Below are 21,309 nucleotides of genomic sequence, written 5' to 3'. Positions count from 1 at the left end.
GCTGCTTGGCCTGCTGTGTTCATCCAGCCCTGCACCTTGTTGTCTTGGATTCTCCAGCATCTGCAGTTCCTACTATCTCTGATAATAAACCTCAAGATTGCTTTGTCCTGACAGGGCCCTAATTGGATCACAGCTGAAGTATTGTGAACAGTTCTCAAACCTCTAGGGAATCTAAGGGAAGATATACTGGCATTGGGAGAGAGAAAGTTCATTAGGTTGATCCCAAGTAAGGAGGACCTGTTTTATGAGGAGATGTTGAGTGGATTGGGCCTGCGCCCCATTGGAATTTAGAAGAATGAGAGGGAGCTTGATAGAATAGATGTGGAGCAATTGTTTCACCTTGCGGAAGAGTCTTGGACCACAGGGCATAATCGGAGTGAAGGGTGACCCAGTTAGGACAAAGGTAAAGAAGAATTCCTTCTCTCAGAAGGTAGTGAATCTGTGGAATCCTTTACCATGGAGGGCAGCAAGCGTTGAGTCATTAAGGATAATCAAGGTTGAGGTAGACAGATTTTTAATAAGGAAAAGAGTCAAGGGTTATGGAGAAAAAACAGGAAAATGGATTTCAGGATTAATAGATCAGCCGTGATCTCATTGAAAAGTGGAGCAGACTAGATGGGCTGAGTGGTCTATTTCAGCTCCTTTGACTTTTGGTGTTATGATGCACCCTGTTTCTGGTATTGCCAAACATAACAGCTCATCCACGATCATAACTCTTAGCCTTCTTATTACTGCTACTCCCAGTTTCCCCTTGGATTAACACCCTATTAATTCCCACCCCGATCACCATTCTCGAGCTCTCTTAACCACAGCCACTTTCAACCCGCTCTACCCTCAATCCTGAACTGCCCCATCCCAGTTTCACCAAAGGAGAAGCAAACCTGTCAGCACATTGCAGAAAGTGATGAAGACAAATTAGTGACAATGGGGGCCTGAAATTATTTATGTATAAACTGAGGAAAAACAATGTAAATGCCAAGGATGGGACAGAATTCCTGAAATATGTAATATAGAACTTCCTAGCTCTTTGTATTTCCAGCCTAATAAGTAACGAAAACGTGTTGGACTTAGTTCTAGGGAATGACGTAGGAAGGAGTACACATTTCAAAGGGGAACGTTTAGGAAATAGTGATCACAATATCATTAGATTTAGAGTGGGTTATTAAACAGAGGAAAGAGCAATCAAAGGCAATGTTACAGAACTGTAAGGTATTACATTCTTCTCTGAGACATGAATGCACCAAATCACACACATGGACAGGTGAAGTAACAGTCTGAGTTCTTTATTTGAAAATGAGGCTATATATAGATAATGCTTACTGGGGTCTGGATATCGTAAATGTGCTTACATTGGGGATGCTTCAAAGTGTGGTCAAGAAATGGGACCAACACAAATTCTGTCGAGATGTAGTGATTGACAATCATTTAACTTAGGTTTCCTTAAAGGTGCATGCACATCAGAGAACAGGCATATTTTCAATGGGCTGTAAAGGGATTAGAAACAAAGGCTGGCACAAAAAATGTCCAACGGGAGATTTTCAAGGAAGTATCAACTGGGAGCAGAAGAAAACCTCTTTCTTCGGGAGGGAAAAGAACGGCCCCCCAAGCTAGAACTCCCAGAATGATGAAAGACGTTGAGAACAAAATCAAGGAATAAATGAGGTCTCTAATAAATAACAGGTTGATATCACAATAAAACTTCAAGTAGAAAATAGAAGGAGGACAAGGGAAGTGAAAAGGAGAGAAAGAGTGCCCATTCCACTTAATTAACTGTTTCTTTCAACAGCAAGTACCAAACTTCCTCTCTTACCTGGCTTCCATGTCCCAGAATGTGCTGTCGTCACTGATCCACGGGTTAGGTGGATCCTGTGGTGTTAGCAAGGGATCATATTCCAGATACTGCTCTGCATAACTGACCAAACTGGGAAAAAAAACAATGCAACAATAAGTGCTAAGGGAAACTGCTGCATATGCTAGAAATCGGAAACAAACACAGACAAAGCTGGAAATACTCATATCTGCCATATTCCGTCACGAGTGAAATACAGTTTACAGTTCAAGTCATTGAAATTTCAACGGAACTGGAAAACATTAAAGTAGTAACTTTTAAGAAAACAAGTATACAGCCAGGGAAAGGAAAGTGGAAAGGACAACAGGGAAGGTCAGTGTTAGTGTGGGAAAGCATGGCGAATGGATCAAGGAAGCAATGCAAATGGTATATAAATGAAAGAGAGAAAAGATGGGTCTAGAGGAAATGTAAACAATGACAGCAGAAAGTTAAAGTGCTGCCATCCAAAAGAACGTAGGACCAATGGCTATGATCTGTAACAGTTAAATTTAATCTTCAGCTGTTTTGGAAGACTGCAAAATGCAGAATTGATAGGCGAAGTGCTGTTCCTCAAGTTTCTCTTACACTGGAACAGCCGAGGCCAGAGAGTGTGGGAATGGGCTGGACAATTAACATTAACACAATTAACTGCAAACTCACAGGTTTGAATAGGGGGTGTTGAAATCATATACAACACTCACAATGCAAAGGCAGCCTGCCATATTTAAACCTGTCACTTTTTTTTCCTGTTTAAACACAGCATGTGGTATGAGTGCACCTCTTTGGGGAGACAAGATATTTCATTAACGGATTTAATTCAGGCTCTCAAAGTACAAAGTATGGTTAATTGCTGCTAGTCAGGATTTCCAGGCCTTAGAAAACATAGCAATGAAATGAAGGAAGTTTAATCCTGCTTGTTGGTTGGGTCAAAGGATATGGGACAGCCCTCCAGAAACCCTCATGAGAGTCACTGGTGCCCTATCTACTGACTATGGGCTCTCACTCTACCAATCTCACTACATCCCCCTCCCCGAGCTTTTCTTATTTACTCTTGGGAATTGGGCATCATTGGCTGGTTCAGCATTTGCTACTTATCCTTAGTTGCCCCTGTAGAAGGCGGTGATGAACTGCCTTCTTGAACTGCTGCAGTCCATGTGCTGCGGGATGGTTGTTCGCAGATGGATAATATAACTATAGCATGACCTCTACCGACTTGTGGTCTACTCCTGTAATTATTAAGGTCAGCATTCCATTCACCGAATTGACTACTTTCAGAATTTGTTTTAATGACCATTTTATGAATTTAATGGACATTTTAGTGGACTCACACCACCAAGTCTCCATGGACCTCCACTGTTTCCAGTTTTTCACCACTTAGTCCTCTGTTTCATCCTTTTTTGACCCTTAGGGATAATCTCACTTTAGCCCACAATCAAATCCATTCATCACAGTTTTGCTCACTCACTTGAGCGATAAATATCCTGTGTAGTTTAGTACTTCCATCTACACTACTTACAATGCAATGAAGCTCATTCCACCATCAGAGTTTCACCAGGATCAATTTACCCTGACCCCAGTTTATGGCTTTTTTTTTGCATTTGCTTGGTTTACTATTAGTGTGAGGCGTAAATTAAAACGTATCTAACCAATATGTGAGGGGACAATGCAAAGTCATAGTCACATGTACCATTGCAACAAAGCAAGTTTTTAGCTTAGTGTTAGCATTTTCACCTCCACATCAGAAGGTCACTCCACACACTCCCAGTGAGTGGAGACCAGAGTTCCACCATTGGTAGCACCCAATGGGAGGATATGTGGATCCAATATAGACAATCCTCCATTCATTTTATGGGAGCCATAAAGTCTCATAACACAAAAGAAAATAAACACCCAGTATTACGATGGCTATGGCCATGGGAGAATCCTGAGTAAACAATTACTTACTAGAACATATAGCTCAGAAACAGGCCATTCAGCCCAACTGGTCTATGCTGGCATTTATGCTCCACATTAGGCCTCCTTCCACTTCGTTCCATTTAATTCATGTCATCCACAGTATCCTATTCTTTCTGTCCTGATGTGTTTATCCAGTTCCCCTGTAAATTCATTTCTATTATTCACCCCAGTCACTTCCTGCTCTAACACGTTCATTGGATTATAAGGTTGTCCAAAAGTCCATATTGTATTTATTCATGACTATCTTATCCTGTCTTGTTAGTGATCATCCGATCTTCGCAGTCCATTTATTGGCTTTACAAATAGAACATATAGAACAGAACAGTACAGCAAAGTACAGGCCCTTCGGCCCATGTTGTTGTGCCGACCTATTATCCTACTCCAACGTTCAAACTACCCTGCATACCGTACATTTTACTATGATCCATGTGCCTATCAAAGAGTCGCTTAAATGTCCCTAATGCCTTCATAACTTTAAAGACTTCTGGAAGGTTATCATTCTCTTCTCTATTATAAAGAAACCATCCCCACACTGTCAATTCCTTCCTGATTGTTATAACCTCTCAATTCTGGCATCATCCTTGTCTAGATTATTACAGAGTTTTGCTGAATGAAAAACTTACCTTTCAGCTACTTTGGACATTTTTAAACAATGTCTGTCTAGCTGGATATTTAATAAGGTGATCTGGAAAGAGAAAGAAATAACATTTAAGACATGCATAAAATTAAGTGAAGCTACATGCTAGTCCAGTTAACGCATCCTAAGCACAGTACACCCTGGAATCTATACATCGCATTCAGCATGTTTAAGCGTGAGACTCTGGTTTTCAGGAAGTGTCACTGGACTAGTAACTCAGAGACACAAGTTAACATTCTGAGGACTGAAGTTCAAACCCCTCTGGTGGGACTTAAATTAATTTAATTAATAAAACTAGAATTGAAAACTGGTCCCTGTGACAGTAGCCATAAAACAATAATTGTCTGTTGTAAAAACCCATCTGGTTCACTAATGTCCTTTGGAGAAGGAAACCTGTTATCTGTAACTGGTTTGACCCACACATGACTCAAAATCCACAGTAATGTGGCCTTGTACACCAACTAATCTACAGCAGCTAGGGCTGGGCAATAGATGCTGCCTTTTTCAGTGAGGCCCAGACCCCATCTAGGAATAAAAATAATTCAAATTGCATGCAGCAAGCCACAATTCAGAATAGCTTATCGCAGCCTAATAAAGCTGACCAGGGGCAGGCCACATATTCTCTGATACCAGTGCACTCAGATTTTGCCTCAAAGATTTATTTGTGGCCATTTGAAAGTTTGGCTCACAGTTAACTAAGAAAGACTATTGATTTATTAAGTGTCCACATTTACAATGGAATATTACATACAGAATAGAAGCTCCTTCCAATCCTATTTTACCTGCTTCTTCAGATCGTCTTTTGCAGGTTGCTTAGTTGTTGATGCAAGTGAATGTACAGGACTGTGTGTCTGTGAGTCTTCAGAAACCCCATACACCGACTGATTACAAAAAAAAAAATCAGTGTCAGTATCGCGTTGATTGATCCCTGTTTCACGTTCAAGTTCTGCCATAAAACAAGAACCACATGGTCTAAACATGCAACTGGAAGCAAGTAACTTAAGGCAGCACCTCAAAAAGCTTGGGTCTTATCAATGCACTCGCAAAGTACGTTACTGCACATATTAATTCAATGTGAATTCAAAAATGAATTATTAATGAAGAAACAAGATGATCTGTACACAACCACAGCTTTGAATAAAAGTAGAAGTTGCTGGAAAAGCTCAGCAGGTCTGGCAGCATCTGTGCAGAAAAAAAAATCAATTAACGTTATGGGTGTGGTCACCCTTCCTCAGCTCTGAATGACTAGTTCCCCCTTATTAGCTTGAGGGAGGAATGCTGGCCAGGACCTCAGGAAGCACTTTGCACCCCAATGCATACTTGCATTATACCTTCTAAGGCCCATTGAAATAAGAAGATGAGAATTTAGTATAACATTTCAGTTGAGCAGCTGCTGTAACAATCTAGCATTCAATACCACAAGGGTTGCCAGCCTACAGTTCACACACAAGATCTAATATGAGGCTGGAGGCCATAATCCTCCGCCACATCTGAACAACGTTAAAAAGCCAACATGCAATCCATAAACTAAATCCCTCCAGCTAAGACAGTTCTGAAGAAGAGTCTTATTGGACTAGAAACATTAACTTGGTTTCTTGCTCATGAAGCACAAAAACAGACCCTTCGGTCCAACCAGTCCCAAACTCAACTAGTTCTGTCTGCCTGCTCCTGGCCCAAATCCCTCCAAACCTTTCCTATTCATGTACTTTTCCAAATGTCTTCTGAAAGTCGTAACTGTATCCAAATCCATCACTTCTTCAAGAAGTTCATTCCGCACATGAACCACCCTCTGTGTATACAATTTGCCCCTCGTCTTTTTTAATTCTCTTTCCTCTCACCTTAAAAATGTGCCCCCCAGTCTTGAAATTCCCCCATCCTAGGGAAAAGACAACTACCATTAACTGTCTCTATATCACTCATTATTTTATAAACTTCTCTAACTCACCACTCAACCTCCTATGTTCCAGTGGAAGATATCCCCGCCTCTCCAAAGAAACTATCAGACCAGCTGAGACTCACCAACATTCTCCATGTTTGCCAAGACAGTCTGGCAGGCAGAAATATTGTGGATGTAAAATGGGTGCCAATATTGATGGCAACGCACCATGTCCTCTGAATGAATCTCCTCTTCTTTTATACAGCTTTTCTGCATTCTTAAACACATGTTTTCAAAAGGTTTCAGTAGGCTTGCCAATTTGTTCAAATTTAATTGTGCTCAATCTGACTACTTATTGTGAAACCAAGAACCATATGCTTCTGACAGAAATCTTCTCATTTCCTCTCTGGACTTCTCGATATCAGCTGCACAAACATGGGCAAGACGGAGATTATTGTTTTTTTTTGCCTAATCAAAAAGCATTTCTATTTTAATATCAAACATTGACTGCTTTGTAATGAAAAATTCAAAGCTTTGGTGAAACAAACCTGGGCAGGACAGAATACTTCTTTTCAACATCTTGGACCCCATTGACTCCAAACGCTAGCTCCAATGCTACAGTACAGCTCACAGATGGCAGAAACCCTCTGTTACTTAATCTAAGTTGTCAGACTTCATGCTCAAATTTAGATTGTGAGCTTCATTGGGCTACGTACCTGTAGAGTCATCATAGTCCTATTATCATCCATCATCATCAAACAACAGTTGCTTCTGATAGGGAAATACTGGAGAACAACTAACAGCAGGGATACCAGCTATTTTTCTGTCTTACGTCAATGGGATGCTAAAATACACTTTAACACTAGCACAAACTGGAGATCGAGTGTTGGAGAACGTTACACATCTGTAGGCATGCATTTCTCAGCTGAAGTTCTTTCATTCTTTTTAAAAATCAAACAAGGATGCTGCTGGGGTTGGAGGGTTTGAGCTATACAGAGAGGCTGAATAGGCTGGGGCTATTTTCCCTGGAGCGCCGGAGGCTGAGGGGTGACCTTACAGAGGTTTATAAAATCATGAGGGCCATGGATAAGGTGAATTGCCAAGGTCTTTTCCCCAGGATAGGGGAATTCAAAACTAGAGGGCACAGGGTTAAAGTGAGAGGGGAAACATTTAAAAGGGAACTAAGGGGCAACTTTTTCACGCAGAGGGTGGTGCGTGTATGGAATGTGCTGCCAGGGGAAGTGGTGAAGGCTGGTACAATTACAACATTTAAAAGGAATTTGGATGGGTACATGAATAGGAAGGGCAAATGGGACTAGATTAATTTAGATGGTTGGTATGCATGAATAAGTTGGACCAAAAAGTCTGTTTCTGTGCTGTACAACTCTACGATTCTAAGTCTTTGGAGGAGAATTCACCCCATTATTTGACGGGTTATTTAATTATGGTTGTTCCATTTACATTTTAATTCTCAGAGAAATAAATTGTAGGCTGTTTTCATCAAGTTCCTTCACAATTTTTCATCATTGAGAGACAGCATGGACTTTAAACAGAACTTAATCTGAAGGTACCACTACAGAAATTTGCTTTGATGAAGTTCCACAAAAGTTTGAACATTTCCTCTTGGAGTGAGTTACGGGAAGGTTGCTTGAACAACACACCTTCTTCACTTTGTTCGGGTTTTTCATCCTACGACACTTCCTGATGTCCATTTCGGTAGTGTTCACACAGCCAGGCTGCAGAAAGGAGAATAAAAAGGGATTTTAAAAGAGAGACAGTGAGAATCTCAATGGGCTTTTAGCCATTCTGCTGCTCATTGCAGAGTTTACTTTCCAATTTTAATCTTCATCCATCTGCCATCTTCTATATTCCTGAGATACGACATCAGAGCTGCAGATCAGCTCCACAACTTACAGCCATTATTTATACCTGGGGCTTGACAGTGAATGAGAGCTGGTCATTTGAGTATAAAGAGCTCATTGCTCATTCTGTCCTTACCCAGCAATTTGAGTACAAGTGACCAGATGCTGATCTCGCTGGTTTCCCTTCTCCCTAGCCTGTAGTACTGACAACACACCGGTAGATGCCTCTAATCACACACAATGACAGCAGGCAACCTCAATGGAGTTTTCTTGAAATGGAGAATGGAATTGACTATGTTGATCTGGATAAAATTGGTCACCATGTTGAAAAATTCAAATTTCAGGGGACAGAGCTTAGAAGGAATTCAGAGATAAAGTAGATCTGAAGGAAAATTGTTGTGGTGGCTACCAAGAAAAGATACTTTGGCAGGCAGTGTAACTGGGTGCGAGGTACATTTAGATGGAGTCCTGCACAGAGGGAAATGGTGAGAAAGCAGCAGATGAGATTATGGGTGCTTGGGCCTGAAGCAAATAGCAATGACAAAATGAGTATCTGCCTTATCTAATCTTTCCTGCTGTTCAGGACTTGCAATTTGCAATTAAATTTCGCAATTTTTACACTTACAACGTGAATATGCATCCAGACAAAAGAACAAATTTGCATTTATGAAGACTGTCATTGTAGGGAGTTCTTGACGGAGGTTAAATTTTCTGTATGAATTAATAAATGTTTCCCCTCTGTTTGTTGTTTCATTAACTGATGATCGATTGATTACCATTTTCAGGTATGCCATGATTTTTACCTTAGTTCAGAAGATGCTTTCATTTTGAGTCACTTGAGGTATTAAAGGGACACAGATACACACTTTAAAAAGTAGTAATTTCAATAAAACATTTGAGAAATTATGGATTTAGTATCACTTGCTAGGCAAATTAACAGTCACCAGGATCAGAGTGCAGCGAAAATCAGTACACGGTCAATATACAATTCCGTCCCTTTGTTGAGGAGCCTCATCTGTCACCACTGCAAACCTGAAATTTTAAGTATGTGATTTTCTGGCCACTTTCATTAATTAATGGTAAAAATATTTCAAGTGCTGAGCATGGCTCAATTTTGATACAAGCTCCTACAGCTGAGGTGCCCTGTTAGTTGTACTGTGCTAGACAATAGCCTCTGCAATTACATCAAACAGATAAAGGTTAATTATACTCACAACAGGTCGATGAACATCCCAAAATGCTCTTTCTTGGCTGTCCAGGATCTTACGTTCCGTCTTGTCCTTTTTCCTGTCAATTCTAAAAGAAGATGATATCAACTTCCAAAGGCACGTTGAATTTACAAGTCAGGCATTTCTCAGGTGTGTTTAAACTATGCAATAACAACAGTCTCCGAAGCTGCGATAGTAAGTTTCATAAACGTATTTCTCACTATCTGTGGCAATTAATGGCATAAAATCACCCTAACCCAGAACATGTACAATGTAATCCATGTCTTTCTGAGCTCTACAAAGAATGAGCAGTTCCATGTTCTGTCATTCTTTTTAATTTGCATCCACCAAAATAGCTAAATTACTAAATTGGAGAACATCTTTTCAAATTAACACTGCAGGGTGTCTGGGTCCAAAGCTGAAAGGCTTGCCTTAGGTCAGGATAATCAAGCCAGGGCTTGAATTTTACTATTTGATTGGCTGATCATAAAAAAGCTTACGTAATAATTGAAGAAGCTACAATGTAATCCTGATGGGGGCTTTTGTGCCACAGCAACCCCGCCTCTGAACCAAGAGACTACGGTTCAGTTACCACCTGCGTAAGAACATTTCTGAGCAGTCTGCTGAGAAAACTTCTAAAATCTCAATGGATCATTAAAATCAGAGACTTTTCTGCCAAAATAAGATGGGCTAGCACACCTAAGTCTTGACTTGGTTTCAAGCACATTTAAGCCATTTTCTGTGAGTCCAACTTAACCAAATAGTGTTCCTCCCCTTAAACACCTTCTGTCGGAATGTTTAATCTAGCAGTGGATACATTGTAGAGTAAAACCTAAAATCTGAGCTTAGAAAGATCTGAGGAGAGGCTCTTTTGAGAATCCCACTGACATTGAAAGCTTGGGTCTTTTCATCTTTAGGCAGCGTGGTTTCAATTTGTCACCTATCAGAAATTATGCAGTATAGTGGGCTGGAGAGGAGAGCGTGGATGAGTGGTGTTGGCCAGCACAAGGGAAATGTCAGTTGAATGTCACCCCGATAATTTGACTAGAAAGGTTCACACCAACTGGGAATATGCAAAGCATCACTGAAGAAAGAGATAACAAGGTGTAGAGCTGGATGAACACAGCAGGCCAAGCAGCATCAGAGGAGCAGGAAAGCTGACGTTTCGGGTCGAGACCCTTTTTCAGAAATGTTGGGTGGAATTCACCCAGCATGTTTTACAAGTAGGAAATAAGATATTTACATTGCGTGACAGATTTAATCACTCTGTTAGCCAATTTTCAATAACTAAATTTATGATAAGTTTCTGCAGTATGTCAAAAAAAAACCAAAGATATACGGATGCTGGAGATCAGAAACAAAAACAGAAATAGCTGGAAAATAAACTCAACAGATCTGGCAGCATTCGTGGAGAGAAAGCAGAGTTAATTTTTCAGGTCCAGTGACCCTTCTTCAGAATAGTTCAGTTATTTTCTGTTTTTGTTCCTGCAGGAAATAGCTGATATTGTGCTAATATGATCGCAGTCATTATGGTCACTTTCTTGCTTTCTATAAACCATGGCCAGAGTAATTATCTCATTATTTCCATCATACTCTCAATCCTTTTATGTATAAAATATTTTATGTGTGCCCTAGTGAAAATAATTTCCACTACAGTTTGCACATTTAAACTTTATGAAATGTATGTGAACCAAGATCTAACGCACTACAAGTCCTGGGATCCAGGACTAAGCAAGTGTGCAGGGACTGCACAGTGGGAACGGCATGTGAGACCTGAGGGAAGTGTGGTGCCGGGCTCTGGGGTCCTGATTGGCCAATGGGGGAAATTGAAGGAGTACACGTTCATTAAGATACATTTGTCCACTTAATATTCTAATTAGAAATATTGTTTCATTTGGTCCATCTTTAGATGTTCCTTGTGGCATGCAGCAATTTCAAAAATGATGGATAGACACTGTGAAATTCTTGTTCTTAGATATGAGCTAAGGTAGCACACAAGGCTTTCCTGGTGGCTTCTCTCTCTAAATAGTTAAATGACACAGAAACCCAACTGTACGGAAGAAAATCAAGCAAACTGCCATCAGGAAAACTGCAGTGTCCATAGTTCTCAAATTCTACTGAAAATACTGCCCTTTCAAATGAGGTGGGAATACGTGTTTTTTAAGGTTAGTATCTTCACAAACAGTAGACAATAAAATGTAATCAGCTGGTGTATTCAGGAAAGAGCTAATTTCAGTGAGCATTTGGCACAAGCTGAGATGTATGCCAGTACTAAAATGATTTACATCTTTGAAATTGTTTCTTCCAGTAACGTTCTGAAAGCATCCATTATTTTCAAATAGCTGTTTACACAATTCATCGATGAATTATTGCATTATAATCCCAAAAAATGAATGGACAGATGTGTCAATTATTTTTGTTTCTATTTAATATAAAAAAGAAAATTATTGAGAATCATGAGAAACTTGTTGCTTTAGGCTGCAATTAGCTTAGGATGTGTTCCAAGAATTCCCCTATGACAGAATACCTGACCACAGAACCACACTATATGAGCAGGGCCATGTAAGAACAGCTCGCACATACACATTCCCAATGGTTTTTTGTTTTAAATATTCATAAAGTTATTAGTTACATACTTTACTTGGGCCTCTGCTTGCATAAAGATGAACTCCCATTTTCTTGCAAATGCTCTTTGCAACCTGGCCAAATTTTCCTGCAGAATGAATAGTTTTGTGTTAAAACAGAAAACAGGTTTCTGCCTTAGTTTTAAAAGAATCACTGATATACATTAGTGCAAGTACTGACTGGAATCCATGATGTAGTTTTCAAAACAGTTGTGTGGCATTGCAATTGTCTACTGTCAATTATAAAATTAGTATACCTACGGCTTCATAATCTGCAAGTTCCAGTCTTGCTTTATTCTGCATTGTCCGCTTGCACAGGTAGATCGCTGTGACAGTGAGAAAGGATGAAATAATTAATTATGCTTTTAGGATACATGAATTTCTCCAGTTCCAAACATTTTAATTCATTGGCTGTTGCCTTCACCAGTGTCAACAATGAGATAAACATTCATGGTCATCTTGCACATTGCCATTTACTCAAAAAAAAACTGCATTCAGTTTGCAGGAGACTACCAATTCTTAACAAACTGAATAAATCTACAAAAAATATTTGTGAACGTTCTTTGGCAATAAGTGTGTGACACTCTCATTTACCTGGTTTTCCCACAGAGGATCCTGCATTAGTTGACGAGCTTAGCTGTCATACAGATCTGCAGCAGGAGTCCCCGTAAAGAGTAGGGGAATATCTAGACCATGAGTGGCAAGATAAATTGTTGCATGATAGGACAGAACAATGGACGATGATTAGAGAACAAAACGGCTTCTCCTAAAATTGGCTAACTGGACCTAACATTCAGAGAGTCATATTATTTTGACTACTTGTACATGAGCTGTAAGAAACTTTAGTAATGAGGATAGATTGAAGAAGTTGGGACTGATCTCCTTGGTGATAAAAAGGCTTACATAAGATCTGATTGAAGCTTTCAAAATTATGAGCAGGTTGGATACAGTGGATAGGGAAAAGCTCTTTTGCTCATTAAAGAAGAAAAATGAGAGGGCATAGATTTAAAGTGATGTGCAAACGTAGCAAGGGTGATGTGAGAAAAAAGCATTTTCACAGTGGGTAGTTAGGGTATGGAAATGTACTGCCTGAAAATGTGGTGGAGACAAGTTCAACTGATGCATTCAAGGGACATTGGATGATTATTTGGACAAAAGTGGTGTACAGGGATATCGGGAAAGGGTAGGAGATTGGTAATGAAAACAGTGCAGGCATGATGGACTGAATGGCCTTCTTCTGCACTGTAATGATTCTGTGGTTCTGAATTGAAATAGGTGGAAGGTTCCAAAGGGGATGTCCTAACAGATGTCACAAATGGTCAACATATAGAAATGCAACATGAGTTTGAGTGGAATTGAGTCCGGCGAGTTGCCAGGTAGATTCTGAGAAGTTTCCACTTTGGCTATTCAACGTCAAACCAAAGAGCCTGGTAAAACTATAGAAATGAATTAGCCCAGCAAAGTCATCAAAACTGCAAAACAGAAATGAAATTTCAGCAATATTTGTCAGAAGATCTTTGAAGAAATTTTAAAGAGAAGAAATAGTCCATGACTCCTGAACTGCCTGCTGGCCAATTAACCATCCCCTACAAGGAATTCTAGACTGCTGACTCCAGCTTTGGGCTTTTAGACTCCATCTTGAGAGCAAGGACATTGTTAAATTGGTATCCCTCAGTAGTTCATTATGTTACTAATCTCTTGATCCTTTTTCAATTTGTATGTTTTGCGAGTGGGCCAGTGTTGTGAAATAACCCTCCCAGTCCTCCAGTCCCCATGTCTCAGAATATGTGAAACAAACCCTCCTTCTGCACTAATTTTACAACAGTGTTGTGGTCCTTACAAAGTCATACTTTGCAATCAGAGGAAGTAGGGAAATATACCATCACGGACTAAAAAGGGGAAAAATAAAGTCACGACTTGTCCTTAGGGACAAGTGGTTGGAATTCATTTTAGAACTTGCAATCTGTCCATGACATATAGCACAAACTGGTTTGGAAGTGGATAAGACAGCCTCAGCTGATCAGTCAGGTAATGAATTTAGTGTATTCATCAACAGGCTTAAAGGGAAACGTTGAAATAGGGAAGGTCAGTAAATACTGATTTCACGAAATTAGAGATGACATAGTCTGTTCCCAAAGGGTTAAAACAAGAACAAAAACAGAAGTTGTTGGAAAAGCTCAGCAGGTCTGGCAGCATCTTGGAAGGACAAAACAGAGTTAATGTTTCAGGTCCGGTGACCCTTCCTCAGAACCCAAAGGGTTAATGTTAGAGATTGCATTAGGAGCTACCCAGTCTGGTGATATCACACAGTCTTGACTGGAGAATTAGTTCAGCTCTATATCCCAATGGCATCAGATGTATCATCGCAGGTTCCTGATAGTCTTTGTAATTTTGCCTAACTGGTTTATTTGTTGTCATGCAAAACACTGCAGCTTGTTGTTGCGATGAATGCCAAGGCATTTCTTGTTGAGACTCACGATCTTCTATCACTGTACAACTAATCAAACAGATTGTTAAACCTACTACTGAAAGGAGCATTACCTCACTTTCATGGTTATGGATGTGCACAACCGCCCATTGAAAGGGAGCATGTGGTGTTCACAGGCCTTTACAGACCAGTGGGAACCAAAGGGGCTTGGGTGCATCTTCACCCCAGAGAATGCTGTTTAGGTTTGACTTTGGCAAGTTTTCATTGCAGATTTGTCAGATTCTGTTGACTGATTGATTTTGTCTTTGCTCCAGTGTTGCCATTATCTAATCAGTTGAAGTTTTAAAAGAGCAGAAAGTAGGATTGTTTATGGAAATTGTATGGTATTTTAGAAGAAAGAAAGAAGCTACTGATGTCTTTATTTGGTGGACTACAAGACACTTACCAATGTCTGACTTCTTGTTATAAGCAGGGAGCATTGGATGGAGTGGATGGTGAGATACATGGAGATTTGTCATTGATTGCAATTGCATTAACTAATGCCTACTTCATTAACTTTAGGTCAGAAATGAGGAAGTTTTTATTTCCCTCTTAGAGAACTGTACAGTTTTGAAGTGGAAGGCAGTGGGAACAGGATCTTTAAAATTTTTAAAGCACAAGGAACGCAGGTTCGATTCCAGCCTTGGGCGACTGTCCGTGTGGAAATTGCACATTTCCCCTGCTCCATGTCTGCGTGGGCTTCCTCTGGATGCTCTGGTTTCCTCCCACGGTCCAAAGATGTGCAGGTTAGATGGTTCGTCCATGCTAAGTCGCCCATTGTGTCCAGGGATGTGCAGGCTAGGTGCATTAGCCATGGGAAATGCAGAGTTACAGGTATAGGGTAGGGTGATTGGGAATGGTCATTTGGCTCATTGAGTCCACTGCGACCTTCTGAAGAGCATCCCATCTCAGGATTCTATGATTCTATGAAATAGATAGATTCTTAGTAGACAAGGGAATTAAAGGTTATTGGGGTAGATGGGAATTCGGGGCATAACCAGATCAGCCATGATCTTATTGAATGGTAAAACAAGCTCAACGGGCAAAATGGCTAACTTCTGCTCCTAATTCGTATCGTGTTTTGCATAGTTTTTAGGGGCTGGCTAAGAGTGGTGTTGGAAACAGTCAGAAACTAGTCACCTCCAAATGGCAGCAAGGGTAAAGGACCTAGGCAGGTCCTGCAGATGCCTGAGGGAAATCTTACAATGATAGACAAAAAACTCAGAAGGAGAAACAAAATTCCATGTCCATCTGGCTCTCTCACTCTCTGAGATGGGATGGCAATCTCCATGTAATCAGAAAACTTTTCATCAAGTGAAATACCCTTTTAAAGCAATCTTTTTTTATCTGACAAATGAGCTACATGGCTGAGATAAAAAGTGCTGGCATGATTTGCAGTTATCTCATAAAAAGCTACTGCCTTGGTAAAAATTAATTTTATAAGTTTCCATGCAGTTTACCGCAAAATAAAATTTCAACTTGATTTGCATCTTGACTATGCAATTTATAAATTCAGAAGGAATGCAATATAAGACATGAGAAAGAATAATCGATTTATTGGAGAGAAAACTCTGATTTTAATTAGTCTTTTCTACTTTGGCCGTGGGAGTTGCTATTATACAGTATACAGAAATGATGCACACAAAAAAATTGATCGAAGTATTTTCATTCATCATGCTATTAGTGAAGATTTCATTTGTACTTCATACGGTAACTTGTTTCTTTCAAGTGAAAAATTCGATGATATTTAATGGTCTGTCACGCATTTTATAACAATCCTATCACTAATACTCATAGCCCAAGGTTACATATTGAACTAAGCAAGTTCAATTCTTTTCCTTTGATGAGTTAAGCTACGTAGAAGTAAATTGTAAAGGTCAATATGGTACCATTGGATGTATTGAATTAACAAACCAAGATTTGTTTTGTTTGGAAAGATGTGGCCGTCTCCCCGTGAGAACTGAGAGTGGATGGCATTGTGAATGACAAGTTGTTGTAACACTTCCATTGGATGGTTTTTCAGTCTGGTCGCTAATCCTGGTTGATTTGTAGCATCCACAATATAATAGCGGTTGATTTTCTTGGTGTCTGTTATGTAATTATGGCAATTTCCTTTGACATTTCTATTACCTTCAAAAGATTTGGAAACACTCCCCCCCCCGATGGTTAATTGGGAAACTGTTCTTTTTGGGTATACCTGCTGAGACTAGCTACATGACATCCTTTGGTATGTGTGGAATGTAGAAATTTAGCCATGCATCATTCTATATTTCAACAATTCATTCACAGGATATGGGTGTTACTGGCTGGACCAATATTTACTGCCCATCCCTAGCTGCCCTTGAGAAGATTGTGGCGATCTGCCTTCTTAAACCACTGCAGTCCATTTGGTAAACTTTTCAGCTGATAAGAGACAGATTAAATGCAGCAAGCAGGAAGAACAGAGACAACAAGGTGCAGAGCTGGATGAACACAGCAGGCCAAGCAGCGTCATAGGAGCAGAAAAGCTGATGTTTCGGGCCTAGACCCTTCATCAGAAATGGAGGAGGGGAAGGGGGTTCTGAAATAAATAGGGAGAGAGTGGGAGGCGGATAGAAGATGGATAGAGGAGAGGATAGGTGGAGAGGAAACAAACGGGTCGAAGAGGCGGGGATGGAGCCAGTAAAGGTGAATGTAGGTGGGGAGTTAGGGAGGGGATAGGTCAGTCCAGGGAGGACGGACAGGTCAAGGGGGCGGGATGAGGTTAGTAGGTAGGAGATGGGGATGCGGCTTGAGGTGGGAGGAGGGGATAGGTGGGAGGAAGAACAGGTTAGGGGGGCGGGGACAAGCTGGACTGGTTTTGGGATGCGGTAGGGGGAGGGGAGATTTTGAAGCTTGTGAAATCCACATTGATACCATTAGGCTGCAGGGTTCCCAAGCGGAATATGAGTTGCTGTTCCTGCAACCTTCAGGTGGCATCATTGTGGCACTGCTGGAGGCCCAGGATGGACATGTCGTCTGAGGAATGGGAGGGGGAGTTGAAATCGTTCGCGACTGGGAGGTGCAGTTGTTTATTGCGAACCGAGCGTAGGTGTTCTACAAAGCGGTCCCCAAGCCTCCACTTGGTTTCCCCGATGTACAGGAGGCCACAACAGGTACAGCGGATGCAGTATACCACATTGGCAGATGTGCAGGTGAACATCTGCTTGATGTGGAAAGTCTTCTTGGGGCCTGGGATGGGGGTGAGGGAGGAAGTATGGTGGCAGGTGTAGCACTTCCTGCGGTTGCAGGGAAAAGTGCCGGGTGTGGTGGGGCTGGAGGGGAGTGTGGAGCGGACAAGGGAGTCACGGAGAGAGTGGTCCCTCTGGAAAGCAGATAAGGGTGGGGAGGGAAAGATGTCTTTGGTGGTGGGGTCGGATTGCAGATGGCGGAAGTGTCGGAGGATGATGCGTTGGATCCGGAGGTTGGTGGGGTGGTAGAACATGCAGATTTCTGATAGAATGGATTTAAATTGACTACTTAAGGGCCTCAAATGGGGTTAGGAATCACCTGACCATTATAAAATTGAGAACAGGTCAGTTTCGTTGGCATGAAGACCACTCAGACAATTTTATGGGCAAGGTGCCTGCAAACACATTGGGTCAGGCTTCTAAAATTCTGCCTATTGAATATAGCACTCTCTTCACAATTGAAAACTAAACATCAGTAGCAAATCCAGAAGAAAGAGAAACAAATTCATCAAACACTTATGTCCGATTATAACTTAGGTTATGGATAATGCAAAATCTCACCCATTAAGTTAACAAAAAATGACTGATGACCCTTCAGTACATTCTCAATGCCTGTCTTGTGCTTGCCAACTTATCCCAGTGCTCCTCCAGGGACCTTCCTCAAGGCTGGAGGTGGTGTTTGTGGTGGGGCCCTCAAACATTTCCACAGCTCGAGGACCCTGTTTCAGACTGCACCATCTCAAGCTACAGTCAAGATGGGTCACCATCTGGGACACTGGTGGAATAGGTTACAAGACAGCAGTCAAATTAACACCCTGAAGGAGTGCAACAAGTGCTTCTCATTCTCCTCAGTGTGCTGCCTCAGCATTCCTGATGCTCCACTGGAGAAGAGAGAATGAGAGTAATGTGATAATCTGCAAACCTTCTTAAGTAGTAGTTTCCAATGCCAAGATGGCAGTTGACTGGGTTTCCAGTTTGTGCTGTCATAGAAACTGTCATGAGGTGTTCCATCATGGTGGATTCTGCTGTGGTGTCAATGGAGGCGACCACTGGGGTCCAGTTAAACACAATGGTCTCTAGACACTACCCAATACTTTGAGACTCATTAATGTGTTGCAATGTTACGCACAAGCTTGGCTTCCTGATGGGCTGCCCAATGCACTTAATTTTTTTCTCACACAGCAGCTTTCTTGAAACCTCTGGCGCCTCAAAGTTCCTATTTATTTCAGGAGGGATGTAGAAATGGAGACAGTTCAAAGAATGTTCACTAGGTTAATTCCTTGAATTAAGGGGTTTTCTTATAAGGTGTGGTTCTACACATTGGGTCTAGACTTGTTGGAATTTCGAAGAAGTGATCTTGATTCTGAGGGGACTTGACTAGGTAGTTGATGAAAGGATGCTCCTCCTTGCGGGAGATCTAGAACAAGAGGCCATCATTTGAAAGTAATGAGTATCCCATTTAAGATGGAGATAAGGAGGCAATGATTCACTCAAGGGCTTGTGAATCCTTGGAATTTTCGACACCAGAGAGCTGTGGAGCCTGTATCGCTGAATATGTTCAATGTACAGATTTCTGCTTATCAAGGGAATTAAGGGGCTTAAGCAGGAAAGTGGAGTAATCAGACCACAATCAGACCAGTCTTACTGAATAAGGGCAAATGTTTGAGGGGGCCATATAATCTACTCCTATTTCTCATAGACACATAAAAATTAGGAACAGGAGGCCACTTCACCATTCAATTTGATCATGGCTGATCCTCTACCTTAAATCTGTACTCCCACTCTCTCTTCATAGATCTTGACAACTATAACCTCTAGAAATGTATTTGTTTCTTTCTTAAATATGTTCAGTGACAATACTGGTCAACCTGCTTTCAGAGAATGTTAATGCATTGGTAGCAGTTCCAAGAAGGTTTACTGGACTAATTCCTGGAATGAGTCATTTGCCTCATGAGGAGAGGCTAGGCAGTTTAGGGGTTCAGGAGAGTCAGAGGTGACTCAACTGAAACCAGTTCTAAATAATACAAGATAATTATCAATAGTTCCTTCATCGATATGCATACAATGTTAAAAATATACACACAATGAGTAATATAATGATTGAAATAGCTGTAAGACTTCTTGGTCCTGCTCAGTAAAATTTCCTTCAGACTGACCTGATTTCCAGTAATGGGTATTGAACTTTGATAGTGCAGTTCTGAAGACTGGTGGAATACAGTTTAATTCTCAAGGATTTGCGGGTATGAGTTTACATTCCTGATGTGTGATGAATTATGAAAATATTATCTGGAATACCGGGGAGCACTTAGAATCAGGAGAGGAGGCATCCTGCCCAGTCTTTTGATGTGTGCTTCTGTCAAGTGATTTTCCATGTTGGGAGACCAGTCTCCAAAAATATAGATTAATGGCTATCAGGTAGAGAAGAATGAATATTTGTTCATGCATCATGTATAGAAACTCAATTCAGGAAGGAGGGCAGAGGATACATGTATCGCACAATGTTTATTTGGTTCTGAAGGAAGGAAACAGCAAACTGAGCATAAAATAACACAAGTTAAACGGGAATATAGTACAGCGAGGGGGAGGCCTATTCCTCAGTTTCCATTATGTTTCTGCCTTCATAAGCAATATTAAAGGAACTGATAGACTTATTGCAGCAATGGTTCAGAAAAGTTCATAAAAGGCAGACTTACCATAGTCTGTGTTTTCCGGTTCCCAGCAGTTTGATGGCCAAAAATATGGAGCCTGTAAGAAAGATTTATTTGTTACTGCACTGAAGATGGAGTAAAGGTTGTACAGAGAGGAGACTGTCAGCCTGAGTGAGACATAGACAGAGCGTGAAGTTAGGAATTTAATTAATATTGCAGAGAAGTAGAGGAGCGGATTGGGAGGCAGATACTGGAAAGGTGCGGAAGTCACAGGGTTGTAATCATGGGTGACTTCAACTTTCCAAATATTGATTGGAAACATTTTAGTTGTAATAGTTTAGATGGAGCAGATTTTGTCCAGTGCATTCAGGAAGGATTCCTGACACAGTATATAGATAGACCAACACGAGAAGAGGCCACTTTGGATTTGGTGCTTGGCAACGAACCGGGCCAAGTGTTAGACCTGTTGGTAGGAGAACATTTTGGTGGTAGTGATCATAATTCTGTTTCTTTCATGATAGTCATGGATAAGGATAGGTACAGATGGCAGGGTAAAGTTTATAATTGGGGGAAGGGTAATTACAATTCAGTTAGGCAAGAACTGGGTAACATGAATTGGGAACAGATGCTGTCAAGGAAGACCACCACAGAAATGTGAAGATTGTTTAAGGAATGCATACTGCGTGTGCTCGATATGTTTGTCCCTAGCAGGCAGAGAAGATGCGGTCGAGTGAGGGAGCCATGGTTCTCGAGAGAGGTCGAACGACTGGTGAAGAGGAAGAAGGAGGCTGATGTAAGGTTTAGGAAAAGAGGAACGGAAAAGGCTCTAGAGGGATACAAGTTAGCCAGGAAGGAGCTGAAGAAAGGGCTTAGGACAGCGATAAGGGGGCATGAGAAAACCTTGGTGGATAGGATCAAGGAAAACCCAAGGCTTTTTACACGTATGTGCAGAACAAGAGAACGACCAGAGAAAGGATAGGGCCGATCAAGGATT

The 21,309-nt window shown here is 41.0% G+C and overlaps 1 protein-coding gene across 3 annotated transcripts in view; it reads right to left on the bottom strand.

Annotated features, from left to right (window-relative positions):
• LOC109934229 (regulator of G-protein signaling 6-like) overlaps positions 1-21,309 on the bottom strand; it is a 118,724-nt gene that overhangs the window by 24,667 nt on the left and 72,748 nt on the right. The window contains exons 4-12 of one of the 3 annotated variants that reach the window (XM_048599936.1): positions 20,361-20,412; positions 12,253-12,317; positions 12,004-12,080; positions 9,374-9,455; positions 7,959-8,033; positions 5,204-5,302; positions 4,408-4,469; positions 1,816-1,921; positions 34-60 (exon numbers count right to left, since the gene is read on the bottom strand). In XM_048599936.1, the coding sequence (XP_048455893.1) occupies positions 34-60; positions 1,816-1,921; positions 4,408-4,469; positions 5,204-5,302; positions 7,959-8,033; positions 9,374-9,455; positions 12,004-12,080; positions 12,253-12,317; positions 20,361-20,412 (645 nt within the window). Of the gene's footprint in view, positions 1-33; positions 61-1,810; positions 1,922-4,407; positions 4,470-5,203; positions 5,303-7,958; positions 8,034-9,373; positions 9,456-12,003; positions 12,081-12,252; positions 12,318-20,360; positions 20,413-21,309 lie in introns of all 3 variants that reach the window. The other 2 variants (XM_048599938.1, XM_048599939.1) reach the window with 2 other exon arrangements.

This window comes from Rhincodon typus, chromosome 8 (assembly GCF_021869965.1).
Source record: "Rhincodon typus isolate 14 chromosome 8, sRhiTyp1.1, whole genome shotgun sequence".
NCBI lineage: Eukaryota > Metazoa > Chordata > Chondrichthyes > Orectolobiformes > Rhincodontidae > Rhincodon > Rhincodon typus.
Note: the sequence above shows the minus strand (reverse complement) of the source record. Positions and strands in the feature narration are given on the sequence as shown.